This window comes from Bactrocera latifrons, unplaced genomic scaffold, assembly GCF_001853355.1.
Source record: "Bactrocera latifrons isolate USDA-ARS-PBARC rearing strain unplaced genomic scaffold, ASM185335v1 scaffold_52, whole genome shotgun sequence".
Taxonomy (NCBI): Eukaryota; Metazoa; Arthropoda; class Insecta; order Diptera; family Tephritidae; genus Bactrocera; species Bactrocera latifrons.
In genome coordinates this window covers 376,183-396,556 of record NW_017537179.1, presented here as the reverse complement: position 1 = coordinate 396,556, position 20,374 = coordinate 376,183, and the positions used below count along the sequence as shown (strand labels likewise).

The 20,374-nt window shown below is 34.7% G+C and overlaps 1 protein-coding gene across 1 annotated transcript in view; it reads left to right on the top strand.

Annotated features, from left to right (window-relative positions):
- The window catches only part of LOC108974008 (neuropeptide F receptor), a 37,429-nt gene extending 28,056 nt beyond the window's left edge, over positions 1-9,373 (top strand). The window contains exons 2-4 of the mRNA XM_018941576.1: positions 5,725-6,100; positions 6,312-6,481; positions 8,535-9,373. Coding sequence (XP_018797121.1) covers positions 5,725-6,100; positions 6,312-6,481; positions 8,535-9,347 — 1,359 coding nt within the window. The 3' untranslated portion in view covers positions 9,348-9,373. The remainder of the gene's footprint in view (positions 1-5,724; positions 6,101-6,311; positions 6,482-8,534) is intronic.
- Positions 9,374-20,374: the final 11,001 nt, after the last annotated feature.

Sequence of the window (20,374 nt, the reverse complement as noted above, 5' to 3'; positions counted from 1 at the left end):
ACACAGATTTTAGTAAAGCTTTTGATAAATTATCCCATTCAATTCTCTTGAATAAACTTGATCTTCTTGGTTTTCAACCAATACTTCTAAAATGGGTTGCTTCTTATCTTAGTAATAGAATTCAACAAGTCATATTTAACGATACTCTTTCTGACATAATCAATATTTCTTCAGGCGTTCCTCAAGGTAGCCATCTCGGCCCAATTCTGTTTATTAATCATTATTAATTCATTTATTAATGACATATTATCTGTTGTTAAGTTTTCAAAAATTTTATTACATGCTGACGACGTAAAACTTTTTAAAACGTATACTTCATACAGCGAAAGATGTCAGTTGCAAATAGACTCAAACAACTTAATTTCTTGGTGACAAGGAACATGCCATTGAATCTTAAAGAATGTAAAGCGATATGTTTTTCACGTAGATCTGTAGACCCTACTTTATACGTATATACAAAACTTTAGGTTGGAGCAAGTATGCAGTTTTGTTGATCTAGGAGTAACTATGGACCCCAAACTCAATTTTAATCTTCACTCGTCTTCCACGGTTTTTAAAGCTAAAGGCGCTCTTWGTTTTGTTAAAAGTTGGYCTAAAGAATTTAGAGATCYGCTTACCACGAAAATTCTTTTTACATCTCTGGTGAGGCCTATATTAGAGTATGCTCCCGTGGTATGGAACCCTTGTTATCTAGTTCATTCTGAGAAAATAGAGTCCGTTCAAAAACAATTTTTTCTTTTTGCCTTACACTAACCGTTTAAAACTTATACATCTCCCTACACTCGCTAGTTGTAGGGAAATGATTGGTATAATATTACTTGTATAACTCATCAATGGGTCAGTCTGTAGCCAATCTCTTGTCTGATATTAATTTTAACATTCCAGCTCGCTCTACCAGGCAGTTTAAACCTTTGCTTTTAAAATTTTCTAGAACAAATTTCGAGTTAAACGAACCATTCCGCCGTATATGTCACGATTTCATTCTCATTAAAAAAAATATTTTATTTACTCTTAACAAGTAACATTTAAAAATTATAAACTTTAATCTAATTCTTAATTTTGGCTGTTGAAATTTTTTTTTCTGTAGCTGAGCAGCTTAAGATCGCAACGCTTAAAACTCTCTTGCATTTTATGACTCGGCTATTTCCGCTCGTTCGCGGATTGCGCCCCTCGCGTCGGTTGGGCGGGAGGAGGGTAATCGTTGGGTATTATTATAACTTTTCAATACAGTTAAAATAAATGAAAATACAATTCAATACTCAAAGTACACAAGTTGATCTAATCTAATTAATTTTACAGCAAAATAAAAACATATGTAAATGACGGATAATGAATTATCTTTATCGACTATCACTTTATCATGCGAGAGTATAAAATGTTCGGTGACACCCGAACTTAGCCCTTCCTTACTTGTTATATTATACATATGTACATATCTTATAAATTGGAATGTTGCACAGCTCTTCTCTTCACCGCGATGCGAACTTTCGCTTTCAGTACGCAAATTTTAAGGCCGCGTTAAAATTATGGGTTAAATTTTAAATTTTTGGGAGCTTAATTTCAAAAGGCGGATTATGTCGCTCACGGAAACCTTATTTTTCTTTATAAATGTGAAAATGGGTATATGTAAGTAATTTGAGCCTATTAAGCTTATTTACTGTCATAAAAGTTCCACGTGCCTTCTCGGTTGCTATGCTGTCTGGTGTGCTTCTTGCCAAGCTAAAAGAAAAATTCCTACGATATTAATTTTCTTTACTCCCATTTGACTTTAACTAAGCTCGCCTATGTTCAAGTCTCGAACATCACGAAAAGGAAATAAAATACACACAGAGATGCGAAGTATTTAAATTCATTTTATGATATTTTGCATAAGTAGTTTTGGAAAGGAAGCATTGACGCATTCAAGTGCGAAATGGGATCTGCTTACCCATTGCGTTGAGGCGTTGTGAAGAAGAACCGGAAAGACACTACTAGTATTTTACATTCGACATATTCAAATAAGTCAAAGCACTCAGAAATATATTTAACCTATTACTAACCATGCAGCTAACCGTCAACAAGTAGTTGCTTTTGCTCTTAGGAGATGTTATTTGCCAGATTTTAGTAGCCCTTGCAGAGTAATTTTGTGTTAACAAGCTCCCTGACTGCGTCAGGCGTCACTCTGGTGTCTTAGAGGCTGGTTAGAGTGGCCGATGGCTGGTAAAAGCTCTCATGGTCTAAGGACCTCAGGGCTATCAATTTCCCTTTGCAACTATTTAAAACGCTAGAGACTCAATGAGCTTTAAATTTGGGGTCGTTTTCCAACACACGAGCTGTTAAGAGCTTAGAATCCCTACAAAAAGGGTAAAATACACTTAGTAGATCAGGAATTGAGGGAGCCCTTATACATAAATATTATGCAACTCTTCCCTCGTTAGAAGCACCTATTTTTCAAACGGTGGATCTGTAAATACCATATAGCTGGTAAGTGCTTTGCAGCGAAGAGTGTTATAAGACTAGGGAAACTGGGTATATGAGGAGCCCGGGTAGGCACAAACTGAAATTATCCACAATTTTATGAATGAATCTAAGTTAAAACAAGCAAAAACGTCAACTTCGGCTGTACCGAACCTAATATACTCTTCACAGGTGCATTTCTTTTAGTAACTATGTGTTCAGTTTGTATGAAAGCTAAATGCTATAGTAATCCCATCTGAACAATATTTTCGGAGATTATATTATTACCTTAAGCAGTAATCCATATCAAATTTCGTGAAGATGCCACGTCAGATGCCAAAGTTTTCCATACAAGCCCCTGATTCCGATCGTTCGGTTTGTATGGCAGCTATATGTTAAAGTGAGCTGATCTGAACAATTTCTTCCGATATTACATTATTTATGTGAGAGAGAAGTATGCATTCACTCTGATAGCCGAGCGACTATATTGGCTTTGAGTTCTCTAACTGTGTCCTCAAAACTAGTCAAAGAGTGAATGATATCATTAACAATAGCCTTAAGTTCTTCCGAAGTAGACTTGTATGAATACTTGGTCATAGTAGGATCGTCGGTAATTTCATCTGATTAGAAGTCGGACTCCGATTGAAGTCACACTCGCGGTGCGGCTAAATAATATTTTCCTTGCCAAAACTGCATGGAGGAAGGCGAGTTAGAATCATCTTGTCCCTTTCTTCTCTGTTGGGATTTATATTAATTGAAATAATTGTAATCTATCTATAAAGAGAAAATTGAGCAGTTTGAGCATTTAATGTGTACATCAATACGGCAATAATGAGATTAATTGCCATACATAATAAAAATGTACTTCAGTAGATATAGCTGGTCTCGATAACTCCTAAGCGAAATAATAACGTCAAATTTCACGGCAAAAATTTGCTTCATAGACACACATATAAGATAAACACGTACGCAACAAAATATTTCAATTTAAAATTTCCAATGATTTCATCGCTTTTTGTTCTCGAGGTATTGAACCTCCCACTAAGCTTATTCATTATTTGACACAAAGTAATGATATCCTATATAGTATATTATACACCAAGGTATGTGCATTGGAAATGTATTAAATACAATGGGCATATTGTCAGTTTATGAAAAAATATATTTCGAATTTATACTCAATCTATATTCAACGCAAATATTGTTGGTAGATAGTGATATACAAAAGTTGTATCTCATACGAAAATGTGCTGTAATAAATTTTAAATTTTACATACCATACATTTTTAATAGGGATCTACTCATGTGAATAAGTCTACATGCGTCACAGGAGTACTAAGAACTGACACCCGTTTGTATGTGTGCGTTGACAGACAGACGCATTGCTGTTGTCGGTGACATTATACTCAAACGTACGACACCATGTCAGCGGGGTGTTGCTTTGACAGTGACATATTGCTATATTTCTGAATATGGGCGTTGAGGGATTGCGTTGAGTTAATCATTGAAATCCGTGTCTATTTGTTTATCAAATTGTATGTCAAATACAGTGAATATACATATATAGGCATAAATACATAAATAATTCACACCAGAATATATTTCAACATAATCGTTGGCAAATTCTCTGAAAGTACTGTTAGGCGAAGGACAGTAAGCTATTAACTAATAAAAATATTAAAAAAAAAATTCGTGAATTGCAAATATATGTATATATGCGAGTGACATATTTTGTTATGTAAAAGCAAATTATTATAAACTTTATTGAGAAACTAAACATAAATTTGAACAAAAAATGTTTTTGAAACCAGAAATATAAAATTTCATAAAAATTTATGGTGTAAGATTTTGAACTCCTTTAAATTGAAGCTTTACTAAGGCACCGGCAAAGTGAACGAAATTCCGATCATACTCTCTTACAATACTAAACAAATGGTGGAAATGCAATCTAGAATTTAATTAAAATTCGTTCCAACACACACATGCACATTAGAGCGTGTTATTTTTATACCCTTGCAACATGTTGCTACAGGATATAGTAATTTTGTTCACCTAACGGTTGTATGTATCACCTAAAACTAAACGAGATAGATATAGGGTTATATACATAAATGATCCACATGACGAAATGTGTCGAAATCCGGTTGACTTTTTGTGTGGTCGACCGTCTGTGCAAGCTGTAACGTGAATTAAAATTGTATGAATTTTGAAAAACTGGGCATGGCTGAGACCGTTGAAGCTATAATATCCAAATTCGCTAAGTATAAATAACTTGATAATTGATTGCGTCAGAGACAGTAAATTTTACATCCAGGATGGCTCAAAAGCTTAATAAGAGCTGATGCCGAAAGTGGACGATGTTTGTGGCACCGTCAACATTTAGGTGTAATCACTTTTGATCATCTGATTCTAGAATTTCCCGTAAGAAACCCAAGCACCAATAAATATATCTGAATAGAACACAAGTTAAGTGATAATCCATACCTCATCAACTCGGATCGTTACATTATCCAGACCACACGCCTACTTTCCATATAGTATAATTTTTAATACCATCAGATTCTTTCAATTTCTAGTATACAAACCAATCAATATATAGAGCTTTGCACGAAAAGTGTCCTAAAGGTATTTCATCTTGCGCTCAAAAATTGTCAAAATCGAAATATAACTTTTCAAGAAGCCAGACGCCAAATATGTGGTCTCCAGTTCGTATGGTAATCTTTCTGTCGAACTGTGAGATATATTACTGAAATTCGGAAAATTTGTCCGTGATAATAACCTTGCCCATGGCTATCAGTCCTATAGCTATTAAGCTTTTTTATAACCTTCGTTTGTGGGCGGGTCAATGTTTGATTTCTCTATATGCACTGTGTACGAAAGCGGATCGATAAATATGTGGCTTACAAAGGAGAAACAAATATTTTGGAAAAACACAGACACCGTATGAAAAATACATTTTTGCGCATTGTCAAATCTAGACAGCCGAAGGTTGTAGCATAGTTCGACCAACTCGTTCGGGACGATGGCGGTGGTGTCAAGGTGGAAGTGCGCTCTTTTCTTGTCTTCGCATTTAGTTTCCCTTTCATTGTAGGTGTTTGAAACAACCATTACTGGAAACAAACCATAGTAATATTATAGAAAGTATATAAATATGTACATATATAACACAATTTCGGAAACAACTAATATACTTGTACAATTAATTTAATAAGTTGGTTGTTTAGCTTAATTTTTGGTGCCGTGTACCGAATTAAATAAGTAACTGATTCGGTTTCCTCATCATTACAGATAATAAATATAACGCACTTAGAACCGGCACTGGATGCAGGTGTTCCCTCTACTGCCTCAGGAATGGAATTGTTTACTTCCATCTCAACTGCAAGTGGAGAGGGCACTCCTTTGGCAGACTACATGGAAGTAGATATGAACAATTTAACCGCCCAGCCGAATTCAAGTCTATTCGTGACGCAGGGAAAAAATCTCGTTGATCGGTTTTCAAGAAATCGCGCCGTCAGCGATCAGTGGCATTACGCACTCATAAGTATATACTTGGGTATGATTATATTTGGCACAGTCGGCAACATATTCGTCGTGATGGCGGTAGTGAGAAAGCCCATAATGCGCACCGCGCGCAACCTATTCATACTGAATTTGGCTATTTCTGGTGAGTATAAACATGCATTTAACTTATCTTTGAAATGAGAAGTTCCCTGAATTGCAATATACATATATGTTTCCCAATACATATGTACATATGTATATTTTTATGCACTTGCATGTTTATATCGATTTGTTTGTTTGCTTCGTCTTATTTACCGTTATTAATACTGTTATTTGCATTTGATAAGTCGTTCTTCGAACTGCAATAATTTCAGATCTACTGTTATGTGTAATAACAATGCCTATAACGTTGTTGGAAATCCTCTCAAAGTACTGGCCGTTCGGGATGTTGGAAGTAATATGCAAATTAGTTGCCATGCTGCAGGCGGTGAGCATTTTCGTCTCGACCATTTCCATAACAGCCATTGCCTTTGACAGGTATCAGGTGAGTTTCCGTACAATGTTGTTTTTATATAATATTACGAGCTACGGAAAACATACAAGGTGCGTTCCAAAGTAAACTGGCCTTTTTCAACGTAGCCATCTATGTGTTGACTAGTGCGTTAGAATTTGCTATCTTTATCGATTATCCATTGCGAATTTATCTATTAGAAGTGAAGTTATTGCGATTTAAACGTCAGTATATTTGCGCTTCGAACAACGAGTCAACATTAAATTTTGTTTAAAATTGTTAAAACTTTTACCGAAACGTTTCAGTTGATGAAACAAGTTTATAGCGATTATTGCCAATCCCGTAGCAGTATACACGAGTGATTTAGTTCCTTTTCAAAGTGGTTGTGAGGCCATAAATGACGATCAACATGTGGGCCAATCAAAAACCGTGATCATCCATCGCATGAACTCATCAAAAATCAGCCGAAACCTTGGATATGGATATGGAATTGAACATGTCCAAAACATCGATTTATCGCATTTTGACCGAACATTCGACATGTTCGGCCCAAATATCTTGAAGATGAAAGTTGGCGTTTGTTGCACGATAATGCGCTGACTCATCGATCGACGCTTGCGACCGATTATTTGACCAAAAATCACATTTTAACCATTAACCACTTCCCGTATTCACCTGATATAGCAACGTGCGATTTCTTCCTTTTCGGAAAAATGCATTTGCCCATGAAAGGAAAGCGTTATGCAGACGTAGGCCATTCAAAAGGCTTACTTGTCGACATACTGGCGACTATACCAGCCAACGAGCTAAAACACTCGTTCGACATGCCTTTGGACCGTGCAATAAGCTGTATTGAAACAGAAGGAGACTGTTTTGAACAAAATACATTGATTTTGCAGAAAAGACCATTTGTTCTGTTTTCTTTTTTTTTTTAATTCCTGTTTACTTTGGAACGCACCTTGTATAACTACGCAAAAGCAACCGTACGTCAGTGTGTGGGTCTCAGCAGAGAAGCTTTTTTAAAGTTTTCGCGCCCTCGATGAAATGATAGTCTGTAGTATTAGGAGTTCGCTATTTTATCGCTGAAACACAACTATGTGATATAATAATATTTAGTTCCTTTTTAACTCGCTTGACCAATTTAAGGATAGGAATAGTTCGCGATGGAAGACAAAACACTTGAATATCTGAAAGTGACTTGATGGGTATTCTCAGTGCTCTGTTAAAAGAAAATATTCGTAAGTGATTTTTTCAAATCGACACAGATCATTTCCAGCTTTTCTCAACAATATTACGAGTGTGACCGAATTTATAGTCAAAAACCGAATGAATACAATCGATCACCAACCACCGTATTCACCATATTTGATTTCATGTGATCTGGTTTCTCAAACTGATATTGCTACTCCGTAGAACCCGTTTTCAGTCGATCAAAGAAATAAAACAAAATTCGCTGATGGAAAAATTGCGGGATAAATGTAATACATCTGGTGGGGATTACTTTGAAGGCGACAAAATAAGTATTGATGAATGACTTTATTTATATTTTCCGGATACATTTTTCTCAGAATGTAAAAAAATTATCACATTTTTTAGCCAAGAGCCTAACCAGAACAAAGAAATGTGGAGAAAGTCTTAATTAAAGAGAAAAAGAGAAGAGGTGACTATCAATAGATTTCAGTCATTTTTCAGAGTTTATGTCAGCTGAATTAACGAAATTATATTCTGCTATACCAAGTATTTCTTCATATCTGAATTATTTTTCGATGATGGAAGGTGGTTATAAAAATTGATTACAAAACTAGGGCATGTGGTGTGAGGAAAGAGAATGCAAGCTCTAGCATTATCCAGATTGCTTAAACTATGGTCAAAATACCAACTAATAAAATTAGCACTGCACTGGGTTTTAAGCTGCTCAGTTTATTTACTAACAACTACGGTACTTCCACTCAATAATGGGTATTTCAAGCATTGATTAGATGAGCCACGAGTTTAACCAATAGCGTTAGTTCTTTTCGTAGTAAAATAACATTCTTATCCCCCCCACTTTGCTTCATAACGCACTATTTATATTTTTAATTTCCAGCTAATTGTATATCCGACACGAGAAAGCCTTCAGGTTGGTGGTGTCGTAGCCATTCTTGCTGGCATTTGGCTGTTCGCGGTGCTGTTGGCCAGCCCTCTCTTCATCTACAAACGCCTGGAACAGGCAGAAATACCACCACTACTGGAATCCTTAGGCATCCATGGTGTATGCTTCTGTGTCGAAGATTGGCCCGTGAGTCATGGACGATTCTATTATTCAATATTTTCGCTCTGCGTGCAATACTTGGTGCCAATACTGATCGTATCCGGTGCATATTTAGGCATCTATAAGAAACTGCGAAGTCGCACAACGGTGGTGGCAATGCAAACGCCACAACGCAACGCGGAACGTGGCCGTCGTATGCAACGGACAAATTGCTTATTGATAACGATTGCATTGATTTTCGGCATATCATGGATGCCCTTAAATGTTTACAACTTATACGCGGATATGCGGAGTCCAATGGCGGTGACGGAACACATGCTTGTTATATATGCTTGTTGTCACATGCTTGGCATGAGTTCCGCGTGCACAAATCCTCTGCTCTATGGATGGCTGAATGACAATTTCCGTAAAGAATTTAGAGAATTAATATGTGGTTCTAAAGAAAACACTAATGTTGCTCTTAATGGTCACACGACAGGCAGTGGACAGACACGGCGGAGACGAAAACACACCGAAATATCCAAAGGTGATTTGAAGTTGTTGCCCAACAACAATGCTGTTGGCTTACGAAGTGCCGTGACCGAGTCGATAGCGCTGACAGAAAATCCAATTTCCGTTGAAGTGACAACTCTGACTGCGGTAAATTGACAACTAAAACAAAAGCACCGACAACAAAAAACACACCACACTTGTAATAATAATATACAAGAAAGCATGGTTTTAACTGTATAATAAAAATTTAATTAAGAGATCCACAAATGTAATTTATGTACATATAAAGAATTTAAATGTCAGTTTGTAGCAGAAATAAGTAGTCGTTTTAAAATACATATGTATGCATGAGTTTGAAACTGTTTAAAGTTTAAAGTTTAATATAAATAATACTATATTTTCTAATGCTAGTGATTTCAAGGATCAATTATTTCAGTTTAAAAGGTTTCTTCTTTACTACTGAACATACTATTTTATAAATAAAATATGCGTATATACTCGTATGTACATAGACCAACGGTGTATTTTTTTGCTCTCGTTTTCATACTTCTCTTATTCTGCAGACTTGTGTATAACATACACATAGCTCACATATGTATATGTATGAACATATATACATATGTACTTTAAATAATCAAAGAGATTAGCAATTAGCTAATTAGCTCCGATAAATTTAAAGTTGGAATAATCCCGAGGATGCCACTGAATTGGTGGTGGAAAACACAACCAGCTGTAAATTCAAGCTCATGACAATTCAACTAATTTGTTGATGGAAGTTAAATTTTTCTCAGCCACTGCTAAACTATCGCCATCGAACTATTATAAACAAGTAAGGAAGGATCAAGTTCGCGTATAGTTTTGTCCCGATTTGGAAAATATTTGGTTATAAGGTAACCTACTTTAAGCGCACTATACACCATTCAATGAGACGTGGTAGTAGTCTATTTTCGCACATTTTCACACTGGAACATAGGAACATCAAAGTTACATTATATACCAGATATGGTCGATATCGGACGGTTAGATCCTGAGATATAATATAATTTTTCACCGAAGTTCTATATCCACCCGGCTAAGAGTAACATTTAGTACCCTGGCGTATTTGTTTATTGATTTATCGCGTTTTTAGTAGTTCTTCCAACCGAAGCGTTATATCGGTAGCGAACGTTGATATCACCCGATTACATCCATTTTTACAGATTCGGCTGAGGTGCTAAAGAGATTTGGCCTGAGCAAATTTGAATATTATATTTGAAGTGGGTTAGGAGATGTGTACATTAAACCTTTTAGAGGTCAGGGTCACTCCCATGTTTTTTTTTAGCTTACAGCCAGTTCTGAATTTAATGCTTAGTTATGGCACTTTATTAGCTTTAATCTGATTACACCCATCTTCAAACTCGTTCTCACTTTTTTTTGGCAAGAAATTTGTAGATTTATTCATGTTTATTAAGATATCTCAATTTTTACTCAAGTTACAGCTTCCATGGAGGTGCAAATATTATCATGTTCATTGTGGGACTAAGAGCCCTTATTTCATACCAAATCTTATTATATTCTGGAAAATATGACTCATATATTCATTAGTTATTATGGCAATATGGTATTGACCGATTCCGATTTTAATTTTTAGTTCAGAGTTACAACAAACATACATGCGACACCATATTTAATTGGTTATTATTAGCGGTGTTGTAGTCCGAGTGAGATACGAAGTTTTACCAAAAAGTGGACTTATTTTTACTCTTAAGCACGGGATACTCGTGTGCCTAGTTTCATTAACATATCTAAACTCTTACTCCACTTGTCGCTAGCACAGACATACAGATAGATATCGGAAAATCAAAAGCTATATTTGCAACCAACAAGTCGTAGGATGGCAAGCAAAAATTCGCCATTACGTCGACAGACAAATCAATCTATTTGACTTTATGACGTGATGTTGAGCTTTGTCAAAATAATGGAACGGAAAATTTCAAGAAATTTTCTTCACGAGCAATCATATTTATAGTTTTTTTTTTTTTAATTTTGTGGACAAACATTTTGTAAATATAAAGTAGTACTTTCCTAATTAGTAGTTAACGTTTGCTTATCTAATTTAAAAATGACAACTTTTAGTTTCTGACAGTTTCAGTGAAATATACAATAGTACTATGCCAAACATTCCATGTTAATATAATGTATGTTTTATATTTCATGTCCACGTTCTCTTCTTCTCTTTACATGCAATTTTTTCCAGGAACAATATTTGCTGAATTCGGTGGATGTGCTGTAAAATAAAATCTGGTGTGCATGTGATGTTATAAGGACACCATTTCTGTTAAGTTCTATACATATGTAAACCTGACGTGTTCATAACATTAACGAATGAAAGAATACCCTTTATCACAAAACTGTCCACCAAAGCACAAATAAAAAGGCAAAATCTAATTGAACAATGAAACCACAACAAACAAATTTGAGTGATATCTGCTAGGGCTCTGATTTCTATGCATTAAGATTGTAAATACAGATATGTATATATAGACTAGTCAATTATATGCATTTAAAAAAATTATATGATGACTAAATTTTACATCCAATTTATTATTTCATGCACTAGCCATATATAGTACATACACTTATACAAATTTATAAATTCATGTACTTATTTTTATAACATTAGGTTGTCAAAAAAGTCTTGCGGCATTTTCGCTAGTTGGCATCGGGTCATACTATACCTTTTTGGAAAGATCATTTCACGCGCTAACACGTGTTTGATTGATTGTCGTTTCTTTTAAGTCGTTCGTGAGTTATAGCTTCGCAAACATGGAGCAAAATAAAGAGAAAATACGGCATATTTTACAGTACTACCACGATAAAGGCAAAAATGCATCTCAAGCCGCCAATAAAATTTTTGCAGTTTATGGACCCGATACAGTTTCCATTTCCACCGCACAACGATGGTTTCAACGTGGTCGAAGATGCGCCACGTTCCGGAAGGCCTGTCGTCGAAAATTGCGATAAAATCACTGAATTGGTCGATAGAGACCGGCATAATAGCAGCCCAGCATCGGTCAAGAGCTGGGCATGAGTCATCAAAGAAATGTTTATGAACAATTGAAAATACTGCTAGACTTTTTTGACAACCTATTATATAAGAGCATTACTTAAAAAGAAAATTTTGAAATATAATGATAATTTATATTCTTATTAAAATCAAAGAAGATGTGGTACGAACTTCAAACGCGTTACCTAACTCCGCATAACGGGTTGGGAACTATGCCAAATCGGGAAGTTCGGTAATGCTTTAAAAATGGCGTCAACATTAGCACTAAAATCCGCTACTTCTTATTCTAAAACCAATTTTGGTTAACTTTCAACATATAGACAGACAATTCAGAGGTAAGACTTTAGAACACGAACCGCAACATTATTTTTACATACCCGCAAAATGTTGTAACCATTATTTATAACCATTTATAAAATAAATCGAGATAGAGATATTTATATTTTGATCAGGAAATATTGAAGAGATAACTTGAGTAAAAATTTAGATATCCTAATGAAACTTGCGTCAAAATGGACTCTAGAAAAAACACATGTTGCCATTTTCAGAAATCTTCAAAATGTCACAGTTTAGATACTACACTGTAATTTGGTATAATTAATTGCTTAGAAGGGGCTGGGCATCTGGCTTGTTAAGAAGTGGATACTGTAATAGGTTTAAAGTATATATCTCTCAAACCATTAAAGCTTAATCCACCAAGTCTGCTGAGGATAGCCCACCCTCGTACTGCGTGAAAATAATAATCACGTCTATTCCTCATATCACTTTAAAATATGCAAATACCAGTGAAGATATTAAGAGAAAAATTTTAACAACCAATAATTTGCATTTTTAGTCTAAATATTTTCAAAATTATATCATATTTTCAAGTATTATGTTATCTTAGTTATCTTATTAAGTTTTCTCTTGTGTGTACTATAGTTTAATGCATAAAATGTGCATAAGCGGTCCGTAATGCTTTGCCCTCCAAACGATTGTTTGTAACAGTTAAAACTAATCGAGATAGATATATAGTCAGTCATATTTAATTAATTATTAATTAGTTATTAATTTCCATGTGATTCTTTGATTTTAGAGCGTAGAAATCCAGGACAAAAGACAACACTTTGTAAAAAGAATGCATTTGTAGCAAGGGATTTAACAACTACGAACTGTTGAAATCGGACCATAACATTACATGCCCCCAGATATCATTTATGTTGACTCATTGGAAATTCAAAGAAAATCTTTTCCAAATAAGAAAGGAGAACATAGAGTCTAAACTTGCCCTCACCCTCATATATCCTCAATGTCATTTATATCCTATTTAAGGTTTACTTTAATATAAATATCGCAGACACGAAGTAGAATATAGAAGTGGAAGTTTAATATAAAAATTTGCAAACACCTGAAAATAAGGCCTCGGCTTTTACTTTGCACACTGCGAGAGTATAAAATGTTCGGATACACCCAATAATCTTCCTTCCTTACTTCTTGGTAATGACATTGTGAAAATGAGAATTAAAAAGAAAATTTTGTGAGCTAGTATACTTAACCAAAAATGCTAAAAATTCCCACTTAAACGAGTGCACATTTGTTTAGATCTCTCTTAAAATAAAGACTTTCGTGTTCTGTAAACTTTTCAAATTCCCTGTCGTTTGGTAAGTTGGTATACTATATATGCATTGCATCATGTTTTGAAGCCTGGTAGTCCATGCGCAGTGGCAGAGAAAAACACGCACAAATAAAGTTAATGCTTTTTGACATTTACATCTGCAACGATGGTGTAGTCAGTTTGATAAATTTTAATTTAAATTCATACTAAATTTTGCATAAAATTGAAAGATTTTGACGAAAAATATGTTTATATGATGACAGAAATATAATACACCATATTTACATGAATACAGCATATTTTTTGAATGATGTTAGTGATTCCAATTTCGATGAAACTGAATAAATTATTTATAATGAAGCAATTTGATTTTAATTTGATAAGTTTTTACCTTTGTGCGCTTGCAAAACCAAAGAAGTTTACTGTGAAAGTAAACTTTGTCGTCAAAGTGTTCTATGACATCAAATTAAGTAGCGTTTCCAATTTTGTTTGATGTTGTAATCATTATTCCATATCGGAAGAGTTTTCGCAAATAATTTTGGTAACGCGGCTTATGTGTATCCAATAATATTAATAGCAATAATCCATCAAGTTGCTATTAATTCCATTAATAACAGTATTAATTGGTTTTGAATAACATTTTCAGGATAAATTATTTAATTCATGTTGAAAACAGTGTGATATGCAGAAGTTCAATTGCATTATCAAAAAATGTTTAACTTGAAATGTTCAATGAAAGCGAATAGTTGAGTACTATATTTGAATAGTGAAAATATATAAAACTGAAATTATGTAATATAAATATATTTATATATAATGAATAACACATATTGCAAGAAAGTTATTTGAATTTAAGATGATTTTATTATGCCAGCACAGTTGTATAATAAACTATAAATGGCGTATATGTACATATTAATATATTATATAAGTATATAGGATTATTTATTTTAGCTAAGTAATATCACAAATGTAAACTAATTTTTAGATAAATAGAAAGTCATTATTTGTACAGAATTTGTATAACGACCTAAGCATAAATAATAATTGTTACCTTTAAAGTAAAGAGCAGAAGTATACGTTATTTAAGTGCACAATTAAGTGTTGAATCATAAATATGAAATTGAATAGAATTAAAGTTGAATATTGTAAATACATATTTGGGTATTAATTCAAGCACAGGAAAATATTTGTACCAAAATAGCTTATATTTGTACTCATATGCTTACTTTTCGATCAATAAACAGTTCTGTGAGATATTTGCATGTAAACTATTTGGGTGTTAATGTGCACTTATTTGCTGACTTCCTGTAGACTATTTAATAATATATATGCAGATACATATGCTTGATCGAATGTTAAATTATGTTGTGCGTTTTGAATATCTGTGGAAAATAATAAATATCAAAAAAATACCTTTCTTTGTTCCTACTTTTTGGCATATTTAGGTCTAGCGGATTATACTGTTTATTAAATATTCGCAACTATCCTTCTACCTATGTATGTAAAAATAAAACATATTTTATTATTATAATATTAAAAACTGAATTCTGCTGCTTCCAGTCGGATGTTAAAAGCATTCATTTTTGGATCGTATTAGAACACGAATGGTAAGTTCAAAATTGTTATTTATTTCCATTCGGTTCAACTGAGAGGTTGAGGGTTGATTGTTGAGTCCTAATGGTTTCTTCTCCAACGAAATCTAAAAATGTGTAATATAAATGGTAAGTAAATTTAGATTTCTCCTACATGGATACGCAGAAAAGCCTTTTGTTACCAAAAAATTTAACACCTAAAATATTTTCTGTGGTGTGTTTCATCTTTTATTTGATTACAGCGATACAAGTTGAAACCTAACAAGTAAGGAAGGGCTAAGTTCGGGTGTCACCGAACATTTTATACTCTTGCATGATAAAGTGATAATCGAGATTTCAGGCGTGGTTGTGAACCGATTTCACCCATATTACATACATGTCATCAGGGTGTTAAGAAAATATTATGTACCGAATTTAATTGAAATCGGTCGAGTACTTCCTGAGATATGGTTTTTGGTCCATAAGTGAGCGACGCCACGCCCATTTTCAACTTTTAAAAACGCCTGGGTGCAACTTCCTTCTGCCATTTCTTCCGCCAAATTTAGTGTTTCTGACGTTTTTTGTTAGTCGGTTAACGAACTTTTAGTGTTTTTCAACATAACCTTTGTATGGGAGGTGGGCGTGGTTATTATTCGATTTTTTCCATTTTTTAACTGTATATGGAAATGCTTGAAGGAAACGACTCTATAGAGTTTGGTTGACATAGCTATAGCAGTTTCCGAGATATGTACAAAAAACTTAGTAGGTGGGGCTACGCCCAATTTTCCAAATATGCCCCTCCCTAATGCGCCCCTTTGTGCCAAATTCCACTTTAATATCTTTATTTATGGCTTGGTTATGACACTTTATAAGTTTTCGGTTTCCGCCATTTTGTGGGCGGGGTAGTGGACCGATTTTGCCCATCTTCGAACTCAACCTTCTTATGGAGCCAAGAAATACGTGTACCAAGTTTCATCATGATATCTCAATTTTTACTCAAGTTACAGCTTGCTCGGACGGACGGACGGACAGACAGACATCCGGATTTCAACTCTACTCGTCGCTCTGATCACTTTGGTATATACAACCCCATGCTCTTTTAGATTTAGGACTTACAAACAACCGTTATGTGAACAAAACTATAATACTCTCTTTAGCAACTTTGTTGCGAGAGTATAAAAATACCAAATTTGTCGAAGGAAATTTAATATATGTGCAGTATAATTGATTGCGTTCGCATTCCACAGAATTATTTTTGACAAAAAGACCCGGCTACATGTTTTTGCAGCTGAGGTATATATTATCTTAAAGAATATTATAGTACATTTTTTAACACAGTGAAAATATTTTTTCGCGTAGAAAAGAAAACGTTATATCCGATTATATTATATTAGGCGTAAATCAACATGAGACCTTAAATAAATAAAACTTTTATTTGCTAAAAGTAAATAGCCGATGAACATTATTTGGTCTTGAAGAAAAATGGTATTTATAGACATGGTGATAGCTAAAAGAATTGTAGCCTTCGAAATAGAAACGTAAATTCAAATTGTATCAACAGCATACACCGGCCATATGATAATATCCTTAAAAAAAAATTTCGGGTGAGCTTTGCGATGACTAAAAGTGTATCGTTTAATAATGGAGTATGATTACACGAAGTCACCTATGCCCAGAGCATACTTAAATTATGGAGGAAAACTTCTCCAGCCTGCTGAATGGCAGTGAACGCACAACGCCAGGAGAAGGCGAACCCAATTCCACAATCGATGACGATGGAGCAGACGTTCCATTGCCCGACCATGAAGTTCGAATAGCAATTATCCACCTGAAGAACAAGAAAGCGGAGGGACCGATGGATTGCCGGCCGAGCTATTCAAACACAGCGGCGAAGAACTGATAAGGAGCATGCATCAAATTCTTTGTAAAATATGGTCGGACGAAAGCATGCCCAACGATTGGAACTTAAGTGTGCTATGCCCAATCCGTAAAAAGGGAGACCCCACAATCTGCGCCAACTACTGTGGGATACGCCTCCTCAACATCGCATATAAGGTTCTATCGAGCGTATTGTGTGAAATATAAAAGACACCACCAACAATGTCAGCCCGGAAATCCAGCGCAGAATAACTCTTGATAACAGGTGCTACTTCGGACAGAGTAGGCAATTGAGGGGCTCTCTAGAGCTCTCTCTTCTCCTCTCTAGACGAACAAAAACCAAACTCTATAAGTCACTCATAATTCCCGTCCTGCTGTATGGTACAGAGCCTTGGACGATGACAACAACTGATGAGTCAGCGTTGCGAGCTTTCGAGAGAAAAGTTCTGTGAAAGATTTATGGTCCTTTGCGCGTCGATTTGGATTCCTGTTGTTTTTGTCAGAACGGCTAGCGCGTGAGATAGCTTGTCGTACATTTGATTGACTTGACCAATGGTAGGCCGTTATCTCCTCGGCATTGTATCAGATAATAATGTTTTTGTGCACTAATAACGGAATTATAATTAGAAATCTAGATTAATTTTTTATTGTTTTTGGCTTTTGCTTAAGCAATTGGATATATTCAGCATATGTATGTCGATCATTTGACAATGACTTTGATAGTTCGTATTCGTGTAAGCCCATCTCCGATATACATACATATATATTCCGAAACCAAGTGTCAATGCAGTATCATTATTTTACATGCTTTATATACAAATACGCTATAGTCCGACTATTATAAATATCTAGATTTATATTGTTCTAAAAATACCGAACACTAAATAATACACACTAGAAATACAGTATTTGTGCAAAGTTTTGGTCCGTTATCTTCACTGGTGCTGAACTCATACTATAACGTGAACGAATCAGGTGGTCTTCAAAATTGTGGTATATGGGAAGTAGACGTGGTTGTGAATATATTTCGCCTAATACTACGGAAATGGTTCGAACTGAATTTCGCCGAATTTGGTCGAGTAGTTTCTGCGATATGGTTTTAGACCCATAAGTGGCAGAGACACGCCCATTTTAAATTTGAATGTAACCCCTCTGTGTCATCTTTGCCATGAAATTTACGGTTTCTTGTGTTTTTATACTCGCGCAACAAAGTTGCTTAAGAGAGCATTATATTCTTGTTCACATAACGGTTGTTTGTAAGTCCTAAAACTAAAAGCGTCAGATATAATATATATTCATTTTATGCTCTGGCCTGACAAGTTTCATCAATTTATCTAATTTCTTACTCAATTCACAGCTTGCACGGACGGATAGACAGACATCCGGATTTCAACTCTACTCATCACCCTGATCACTTTGGTATATGTAGCCATATATCTGACGATATATACCGTTATTAGCAACTTTATTGCGAGAGTATAAAAATGATGTTCTCTGAATTACATGAAAATATCTGAGAGATTTACCGATATTTTCGGTGAAAAATTAGGTTAGGCACTGAGTTCTTCGTGTTCGATATCAGGGAACTTGAAAAGTTATAGCCCGATCACGACAATTTTTCCATAAGGCATACCTCAGCTCGAATACCCTATTTGTGTAAAGTTTTATTCCGCTATCATCATTGGTTCCTAATGTATATGTTATACAGAGAAGGCATCAGATGGAATTCATAGCGTTATATTGGAAGTAGGCGTGGTTGTGAACCGATTTCACCCATATTTCGTACATGTCATCAGGGTGTTAAGGAACTTTAATATCTTTATTTATGGCTTAGTTATGACACTTTATAGGTTTTCGGTTTTCGCCATTTTGTGGGCGTGGCAGTGGGCCGAACTTTATCTTCTTATGGAGCCAAGAAATAAGTGTACCAAGTTTCATCATTAGATCTCAATTTTTACTCAAGTTACAGCTTGCACGGGCGGACGGACGGACAGACAGACATCCGGATTTCAACTCTGCTCGTCACCCTGATCACCAAATATAAGTTAACTTATTTTAAGTTTTATTTTTAGTTTTTATTTAAACATTTTGTTACAACTGTACAAAAATGCTTGCTTAACTTTAATTTCTAAGTTGTTGGAGCGATGTCCAACCAACTTAAAGAACAGCCGAATTAAAAGTGAAACTAAAATCTAAGCTTATGCTATCACCAACTTAATATTCTAAGCGCCGGCAGAACGAGACGTAGCGTCATTAAAGTCCGTAATATTAGTTCGGCGCTCTGTTAGTGGGTAGCGGTAAAGTGGCATGATGCGTTTGCCAAATTGTGTACCTGCATTCCTGAGCTGTATAACAAAATATTTATTATAACCCTATATTGGACTCTTTTAGGTTTAGGGATTTACAAACAACCGTTATGTGAACAAAACTATAATACTCTCCTTAGCAACTTTGTTGCGAGAGTATAATAACTCCATAGGTCCCGAAATCATTAGGCATTAATCCTATTCAAAATATCTGGATTTTAGAAAACCGTATTCGAAAACATCAAATTTCACCAAAATCAGACCAAAACACTAGATCATCGACTTAGTGGGTCAAAATATCCGGATATGAAACTAGAAATCGAGTGGAAAGCATACGTCGACGTCTAGGGACAATAATTGTAATAAAATGTAGGCCAAAACCGCTAAAACTACTGTCATTACTTTTAATTTATATAAATAATCATTGGTGTACATAAACTTTTTTGGTATGAATTAGGCGCATTTTTAGCATTAAGTTTTCTTATTTGTGTAAAAAACATATATTCTGATATGCAATATTTAATAGTAAATACACATATTTTGAAATGGATAGAAAAAAAAAAAAACACAAAATGTATTAATTTTAAAACAAATAAACGCGTCGTAATTTAATAGAACTAGGTGTATGTATTGATCCACTATATATATATAAATATGTATCAGAGGTAACTACTGCTAAAACGAACTTAGAATTTTGTCAAGTTGCTGCGGTTCCCTGTTCAATTACATATATGTGTATGTATGTATATTATATATGTAGTATAAATATATTTTGAATTTTTGAG